An 8,823-nucleotide genomic window follows, 5' to 3' on the forward strand; every position below is an offset into this window, starting at 1 on the left:
CCCATCTAGCAACTTCTGATCGCTCGGCAAGAGTTCGCATAAGTGATGCAGCCTGCAGTCATCAGCTTTGGTATGATTGGCACACATGAATCGCCGGCGCACCCGGGTCTTTGCATTACAATGCCAGCTGTAGACGGCGACGCGTCTATACAAAAGCGGAGTCGCGAACGCATTCCAATTACGATTCACAGATGCACAGAGTACGAGGCTACTCTCAGGTAACGGAGTGAGTATTGGAAGTAGAAGTTCTGGCGGCAGGCTGTGGAAGGTCGCCATCGAGTTGTGCGTTCGACATGTGAGCGACGCCTAACTTCTTCACATATCGGCTTTACGATTCCACCACATCGGTGTTAACCGGCCGGTGTCTGAGCAGTTTGATGGGGAACAGTTGTGGCTTCGCACCGCCAAACACTACATTCAATCATATAAAGATAGATCATATTACAGCCGGCTGTGGGAGATATAGACGACCAACATGTCCATAATTGGTCCTCACTTGTGATAAGACCACCCTCGGAAGGCTGAAGTGAACGCTCTCTTTACCTGTTGATGTAGAGTTTACAGGCATTTCGAGTCAATTTCCTTCGGCCTCTGGGTGCCTGGCAGTCCATGCAATTCCCCGGAAAGTGTGGTATGCTCGAAGCATAAGTAAGCTACATGGAGGGCGAGCTCAGTCTTATGACGATGGTGCGGCACCTCCTTGCCTCCCAAGTTCCAATAACTTCCCTCAAGGCCACATCGTCCGATATGCTTCAAGAAGGCCAGTCCGATATCCTTCAGGAATGACAGTCCGCTGTTCTAGAACTACAGACGTCGTGTCGGTCTCCCGGTCCCACCTGCGCACCACCTACCCAATTAGCATACACAAAGCCGCTGAGCAACTGACGCATACCTCATAAACCTCGTGGAATTCGCCGATGTGTTTCAGCGTAGAGGAACACGTTTCTGCAAGGTCTCTTAGTCTCGAAAGCGGGATGAGCTCGTGCGTCGTGATTAGGCGAATTAAGGGGTCGATGGGAAAGGACATGTGTAGCTTGCGTAGAAATGGAAGCGATTTCGCGGAGATCGCTTCTCCCAGACGCGGCTAAACACCAGGCACCAGTCAGCTCGATGTTTGCGGTGAGAGAAGTTGGACGAACCCAGTCGAATTCTTCTCCAGGTATAATCAATACCTCGAGCTTCGGACAATAAGCTGCAAGCACCTCCACAGCTTCCAACGGTGTAGGTAACCGGATAATCACGATCTCCCTAAGTGTTTGTGCATGTCTACGCGCAAGGCTGCGTACGAATGATGCGCTGAACTCGCAGTCGCTGGGGGCAGGACCGTATGCGTACAGCGAGTGGTTTGCAGATAGGGAGAGAGATAGTGCTGTCAACGGAGACTCGGCGGTCAACTCTAGTATCGCATCGAAGAACACTTGGGGCGGTGAAGGTGGGGCAGGCAGCGTGAGCGTAAGTGACTTGAGCCTCGGCAGTTTGAGTCCCGTTGCCAGCTCCTTCAGGTCGAAATCAGGGCTAATCCTCTCCAGACAGAGATCCTCCATCCTGAAAGAGCATCCCCGTAATATAGTGTAAACACCGATATGATCTGCGTTCGGACAGTCGCGAAGATGAAGAGACTTGAGTTGCGTGAGATACGGTGCGAGCTTGGTGAGCTGCTTGCTTCCGATGTAGTAATTTGTTGACTGCGATCCGCGTGTTCAGGGATCGTCGTTCTAACAATCGACAAGATTGCGCACCTGGCATATGATCTTAAGCTCGTGGAGACCAATCTCTGTTCCTCGTTCCTCGTCTGTACCCTCTACACACATCGCTGTCAACCATCGTAACAGGACATCGATGGCAGCCTTGTCTGGCATCGTCAGCCTGAGTGCTCGAATCTGCCGCACACGGATGAGGTCGGCAGGTTCATAAGTGCCTGGATGTGCATTGATCTCAAGCCTCTGAAGTCGGGGCAAGCTCGCGAGAGCGATGAGTATTTGGCTTGTTAATGCATTGTGTACCCTGATCGGGACTTGTCAACACTCCGCCACTGAGTGAGGAATACTCACTGCCATGTACAAGACTCGAGGTTCACACAGTTCGCCAGTCCCTGCGCGCAGCATTGAAATACCGCATCTTGCTCCTCCTCTTGCCTTAACTCGTTTTCGAAGCCGTCATAGAAGTCTAGTACATCAATACGCTTCACCCATCTAGCGACTTCTGTTCGTTGGGCAAGAGTTTGCATAAGTGATACCGCCTGCGGTCATCAACCTCAGTACATGATTGGCAACCCTGATCAACTGGCCCACCCTGGTCTTCGCATAGCGCTGCCAGCGGTAGACGGCGACGCGCCTGTACAAAAGCGGAGTCGCGAACGCATTCCAATTACGATTGACAGATGCACATCGTACGAGGCTACTCTCCGGCAACGGCGTGAGTATTGGAAGTAGGAGTTCTGACGGCAGACTGTGGAAGGCCGCCATCGAGTCTGGCGTCAGTGGACAAGTCATCAACGCCCCACTTCTCCATGCATCGGCTCTAGGACTCCACTATATCGGTGTTAACCGGCCGATGCTGTGCATAGCGTCTGTTGGAGAATCGAGATATCGTAACATCAAACACTAGGTTCAATCATATAGATACAACTTCTAAGCTATGGTTGGTTATGGAAAGGGAGAATACCTACACCTCCGTAGATTGGGCGTCACTCGTGGTGGCACCGTCGTCGGAAGGCTGACAGCTCTCTTAGGGGGCATATCTGAGGATGTACAGTTTTTCGGTAATCGGAGAGATTTTTTTCCCGGTTCTGATTGCCTAGCAGCCAAGAAATCGGCGTGAATAGCGCGGTCTTCTTAAAACTCCATCAAATGAGAAGATGAAGTCACATGCAGGCGAGCTGAGTGCTGTGAGGGTATATATTGGGCTGGTATAGGAGACAGACAGAACTTGGCCGCACAGGGCGAACACTTGGTTGCTGGAACGTGGAAATGTGTTACTTCAAAAGGGTCGTTATGCACTGGACTTCCGGTACCTCTCTGCTCAGAAAAGGGACGCAGAATGAGTGGATACTGTTGAAGGTACTCACAAACAATGGAAATCAATCTGATGACAAGCTAGACATCCCGCACGTCTGGAACCTCTTCCTCATCTTTTAGGGAGCCACCGCTCTCGAGAATAGTATCCGAGTAATTCTCGCTCCCGTTGGGGGAGGCGCTTCTATGCTCCGAGTCCACACTCGGGGGAGTCGAAGCTATTGGAGGGGGAAAATCTTGTTCGGGTGACTCATTGTTGACGGAAGTCAGTCGACCAAGGGTTCTGGAGACACGTTCGCTGTTCGACGGCTCGGTGGAATGTTGAAATGCCGGTTCTCGTGAAACAAAGATTGGAGAAGATGGGGCATCATCGGGTATGTGGTCCGGTGAAGGCGCGTCAGTGATGTCCTGGAGTGGTTGTAGTGGAGTACTTCGCGGGTTTGCACCTGGGATACCCGATAAGGGCAGCGGGATACCCGTTAAGGTCAGCGGGACCCCCGTTAAGGGAAGCGGGATACCCGTTAAGGGCAGGGGGATACCCGTTAAGGGCAGGGTAGCAGACGCTAAAGTGCCGCCTTGTCCAGGCTCGACAGGCAGAGCATAACCATTTGTCCGCATCCTTCCAGGTGCTTGCACCGGTTGGGAGTCGTTCCTTACTTGAGAGCTCGGCTGTGCTGGGACATCCGGCGATGGGTACGAAGAGTGGACCGATCCGCCATAGCGATACACCGTTCCTTCTGATATCGTCGAGCCTTGGATAGATTGTCGATTAGGAGGACGTGCCGGGCCGGGGTTTTCGGGCGGAACGGAGTTAATGGATAAGGGAGCTGGAGAACTGGTCAGCGAGCCCCCGTTCATGTAGATCGTGCCAATCGAAGCTGGGGTGCCTAAAAATGCCCCGGGAGGCGATTCCTGCCGTGAAGGACGAGCTGGTCTCTTGGCTGTGTCGTCTGCCAAGAGCGGCTTCGGATCGGGATTCGATGGGTACTCGACGACGAAAGCCGGCGAATCGGATTCTGGGAGAGAGTGCATCGGGTGCCACCAGTCTGGAAGTGGAGCGCAGTTGGGTTTTGCCCCAGTTTGGCAGGACGTCGCTTGCCAGTGAGGGGAGTGAAGCTCGATGGCGAGCAAAACGGAATGCTCCATATAGCTTCTCGTTGTCTACATATCGTTTCTCCCCAGAACTCAGTTTCAGCCAGCAAAGTCCAAGGAGCGACTCACCTCCAAACGTTCGAGTTTGCCAACAACATACGCGTCTCTCTTCCCCCGCCGGCGCTTGGAGTCGATATACTTGCTGATGATATCTACTGCTTTTGGAATGTCTTCGCCAGACTTAAGCTTGTCGAGCCTGGCTGTGACTTCGGACTGGGTCTTCCGGTGGAAGAATAGCATGTTGATGCAGAGGTGGGGGAGAATAGGCGCCGAGGTAGACGCAGCTTTTCCAGGAGGGGGGTTGTTGATGGGGTGATGGGAAATAAGAGAGACAAGGAACCAATTCCGGTGTTCGGGTTGCAGATGTGGCGGAGCAGCGTCGTACAGCTCGGTGACCAAAGTGAGGTGAGAGTACTCGTACAACAGCAGATGTAGATCAAGAAGCCCGTAGATCCCGAAAGGAAAGAGTATTCGCCCCTCTAGCAAAAGACGCAAGTTCCAAACCCAGCAGACCTCAGCCTCAGCAAGCCTTCATGGTCGTTCGACAAATAGTACTCGACTCTTTTGGGAGACACCGGTGCACAGCCTTTTCGCGGGATCTCACATGACTGACAATCATTCATGATAGATGTCGGAGGACAACCTCCTCCGGGATTAGACAACGGACAGTGAACTGGGATGTCATGACCCGTGCAACTCGGGATCCTGTCAAACTGCGGAACAACCCAAACACTTACCGTCTACCGTATGCGCAGTCTGGCACTTTCAGGTCTGTGTTACAGAACGGCTACATGTGGGGACTGGCTGAGGGTACGGTAGACTGGCTGTGCTCGGACTTGTAGCACATGTACAAAAGAGGTTTGGGATGGGACAGTAGCCCGGGCCGAAACAGGAAAGGAGTGGGAGGTGTATAAATAGTGCCTGCGTGCGAACAGGGTTGGAACGTGTCTCGGACGAAAGACTGTCACAGGCTTGTGGAGTCAGCGAAAACCCCGAGGGGGGTGTGGAATTCCAGAAGTTCCAGAATTTCTGGAAAGGGCGGGAGAGCGCTGCGTGCTGGCTGGGAAGGGAAAGGATACGCATATGCATATGCGTGTGCACGTTGTTTTCGGCGTAAGGGCTGAAGTGTTGCGTGGTTAGAGGCGCAGACTGATGGGACACGTGGAGCGTGGATCCTTGAGATCTGGAGGGAGCGGTGATCGGCCCGGTCCGGCACGTGCAACTTGTGGCCGGAAGTGGTATGCAGTTGCTGGAGAGAGAGGAAGAGCGACCCGGGTTGAGGGGGAGTGAAGATCTTCGTGGTCTGAAGAGCAGGGTTGATCCAGGTACGGGGCACGAAGGTCCCAAAGAAAATATGTGGTGCCGGACGAAAATAAGTGCGATCAGAGGAGAGAATGAGGGTCTGTGAGCTAGTTGTCGAGTACGCATGGATGATGTTGAAAATGTGCGGGGGAGTGCATATGCTTGCTGAGGAGTCTGTAAACGTGCCGGAGTGATACTGTCACGCGTTATGGGGATGAAGCGCATGGTGAATGTGGATTGATGAGATTCTTAAGGGGGAAGTGTGGTGCACGTGTTGTGTTGTGCCACTGGCAGGAGGACGGGGTTTACGGTTGGAAGTTGTTGAGAGCCGGCGGTGAGCGTCCCGTGGTAAACGCCTAGTCGGGAATCGAAAGTGCTAGTGGTACCGAAGCCATCCAAGAGGAATGTTGCGGTCACACGATCAGATCATGCTCCATTAATGTCCAGAAGAGCAGAGTGAGCTACTGGTTGTAGGCAGTCAATTGCCGAAATTAGGGTCTTTGGGTGTGCATGCCCGATCCGGCACACGATCGAGGAAGCTTTTCGTTTCGTGTGATGGACGACTGTCTGATGGGCGCGCTGTTGACCTTTCAGTCTGGAACACAATTTGCGCCCTCTTTTGTGTGTGAGGGGATGATACGGCGGATGGGATGCCGGGTATTCCTATTACGGGTGTGGGTCTAGAGTGTACGGCTAATGGGTAAGGCACGTTCTGAATGGAGTGATGTGATTGGATGGCCGATGTATGCCCGTGTGTTGATGTGTAAATGTAAAGTGAGAGCTCTTATACTAGAGTTACCCTTCTCTTCCACTTCCCCTCCCTTCCCGGGTTACTCCCTCTCTCTTTGATTGGCGCAGTCCCTGAATCTATCCTACCACTTCCGGTGAGATACCCGTCATGCACTCCCCTAATGCACGACAACATCCACATCCACCACCACCACAAACACCCTCCCTCACTCTCACTCTCCCTCAACAACGACACACAATGTCCAATTTTCGTGACTTACCAGGCGCAGCTTTCCGCATGGATACCCAGTTGGAGGTAACTACCGTCCTCGCCAACTGTGGGGACAACGTCGGCCTCGCTTCAAGGGCTATAAGACTCTGGATAGAGTCGAAACAGAGAAAAGGACGAGCAGAAACGGACATAATAGCCAAAGTGGAGGGGATGGAGGTGCGCATTCTTTCATATTAGGCGCATATACCGCATATATGCTCATATATACAGAGGAAATATACATTCGACGCAAGTCTACACGAGGCATTTCATGCCGCACGAGCAGAAACAGGTCTCCCAAGATCAAAAGTCCTCCCTCCCTCTCGTCGCGTCCGAGAAGCGGAAGAAAGAGAGCGTCAAGCTGCAGGCGGATCTCCCACCACTCCAACAGCGCCTTCCATCACTGCCTCAGGATCCCATTTCCCGCTCCCTAACAGCCCTGTCCAGCTCTCGTCTCCGCACAGTTTCCCCACTCCGAGCTTGACGATAGGGAGCAGTGCACCCAGTTCGAGCCTCGCTAGTCCTAGCCTGGGGGGTGGACACCCGCACCATAAGCAGGAGGAGAGGACGTACACCGCTCTCCAGGGAGAATGGCACCCATCCCATCCCTACCCTTCCCAGGAGATGCATATGCAAATGCAGGCCCAAGCGCGCTATTCCCCAGAATCACACTTGCCTTACTTGCGCACTCCTTCACCCGCGCCGACGGGCAGCACACGCCGTTGGTCCCAGGGATCGTACGAGACGATCACTTCGGGCGGGATGACAGATGCGTCGGAATCGATCTACTCGTTCGCGACGGGTTCGACGGGCTCGACAGGGGCGAGCGGGTCTTCAGGCGCTTCACTCGAAGAAGAGGACGGGGAAAGCGTGTTTAGAGCATATGTTTCAGGCGGGTTCCCGATGACTAGAACGACGGCGCAGACCCCGAGACTGAGGGAGGGCGGGAGTCCGGCGGTGTCTTTGAGGGCGAGGGGGTTCCCTCTCACTAGAACGGGGACGAGTGGGTTGGGGAGGACGAGAGACGGCTGGGGGCAGGCACAGGCGCAGGCACAGCAAACGCAGGCACCGGGGCAGAGTGAGGGTGAGAGAGCACAGAGTAGAGCGAGTGAGGCGAGCTCGGGTTCTGGCACAGGGACGGACGAGAGTCTGAGAGATTGGAGAGCTGCGGTGGACTTGATCGAGCAGTTTGTATGTCCCTTTCCTACCTCACGCTACTGCTACTTTGTGGGAACGTACTTATATGCGTACCTAGCCCTCTACGCCCACTTCCCGAGCACCTCCACACCCACACCCACACGAAGACGGAGGTGTCACCCCCCGGCCACATCCAGGGCGCCTCCAAGTCCGGCAACAACAAGCCCGCCCAGACTCGCCCTTGATCACATTCTCCCTCCCCCCCGCAGCTCTGAGCGCGGCAGAACAGAGCAGTCTAGCTCGCTCGCCTACCACGCCAACGTCAACGCCAACGCCTTCGTGGGTGATTCCTAACCCTTCACCTACGAGCAACGCTCATCCGCAAGTACAAGGTCAACCGCACGCATTCGGACCTCGACCACGCCCGCCTTCGGGTCAAAGACAACTAGTCTCCCCTCTCTCGCCTCCAGGGAGTCATAGCAGGTCCAGCTCTAGCTCCAGCTCGGCACCATCCGAAAAACTCCATCAGGGAACTTCCCCTGTCTCCCCTATCTCCCCCCGAATAGGAGGGGCGAGCACCTTACAGCGGCAAGCCTCTGGCAGGCTAGTGAACGGCAAAAGCCCCTTGCACCAGTCTTACCCCCCAGCCCACAACAGCGGCGTAGGCGCAGGCTCAGACGAATCATTCCCCTCCCCTAGCTCTCCCTTCCCCCCAGCACCAGGAATCGCAGTCTCAGTCCAAACATCTAGAACTCCAACGCCTAACACCGCAACCGCAAGCCCCATAAGCCCGTACACCGCAGTCTCCGCCTCCCTAGCCTCAGGCTATTCCCCCAGCACCTACACTCCCTCCCCCTCCTCCTACTCCGGAACGGCAGGGTCGAGACTCTCTGCAGCGTCCGCAGGCTCAGGAAGCTCGGGTTCGGGAAGCGGGAGACATGTAATGAGACATCAGGTTTCGAGGGAATCTGTGCGCAGTGTGGATACGTTGCCGCCCCCGGCGTATAGTCCTATTGACCCGAGGTTGATGGACGCTTTGGGGATTTAGGGGGGAAGGGGGGGAGGATGCGCTCCGAGGAGAGAAGGGTAGAGAACGGTGGAATGCGTGGGAGGTTGGGGAGAGTTGCCTGCCTGCCTGGGACGGGGACCAGGGACAGGGAGTGAATCCTTCCTCCGGATGGGAGAACTTGAGCCGACGCCTGGAGATGACGCCTCTCG

At 54.7% G+C, this 8,823-nt stretch overlaps 3 protein-coding genes across 3 annotated transcripts; 1 reads left to right on the forward strand and 2 right to left on the reverse strand.

Annotated features, from left to right (window-relative positions):
* Window positions 1-506: 506 nt before the first annotated feature.
* On the reverse strand, window positions 507-2,465 carry DACRYDRAFT_116467 (uncharacterized protein; the record flags this gene model as incomplete). Its single annotated transcript, XM_040770209.1, has 6 exons — window positions 507-847; window positions 893-1,084; window positions 1,140-1,685; window positions 1,740-2,004; window positions 2,052-2,239; window positions 2,292-2,465. 6 exons carry the CDS (start codon window positions 2,463-2,465, stop codon window positions 728-730), a joined length of 1,485 nt encoding a protein of 494 aa, XP_040628154.1. The 3' UTR covers window positions 507-727.
* A 630-nt stretch (window positions 2,466-3,095) lies between these two features.
* Window positions 3,096-4,406, reverse strand: DACRYDRAFT_107814 (uncharacterized protein; the record flags this gene model as incomplete). Its single annotated transcript, XM_040768534.1, has 2 exons — window positions 3,096-4,175; window positions 4,236-4,406. The coding sequence occupies 2 exons, from the start codon at window positions 4,404-4,406 to the stop codon at window positions 3,096-3,098; spliced, it is 1,251 nt and encodes a 416-aa protein (XP_040628155.1).
* A 2,050-nt stretch (window positions 4,407-6,456) lies between these two features.
* DACRYDRAFT_107815 (uncharacterized protein) lies at window positions 6,457-8,653 on the forward strand (the record flags this gene model as incomplete). Its single annotated transcript, XM_040768535.1, has 3 exons — window positions 6,457-6,645; window positions 6,700-7,659; window positions 7,724-8,653. 3 exons carry the CDS (start codon window positions 6,457-6,459, stop codon window positions 8,651-8,653), a joined length of 2,079 nt encoding a protein of 692 aa, XP_040628156.1.
* Window positions 8,654-8,823: the final 170 nt, after the last annotated feature.

This window comes from Dacryopinax primogenitus, assembly GCF_000292625.1.
Source record: "Dacryopinax primogenitus strain DJM-731 SS1 chromosome Unknown DACRYscaffold_10, whole genome shotgun sequence".
NCBI classification, from domain to species: Eukaryota; Fungi; Basidiomycota; class Dacrymycetes; order Dacrymycetales; family Dacrymycetaceae; genus Dacryopinax; species Dacryopinax primogenitus.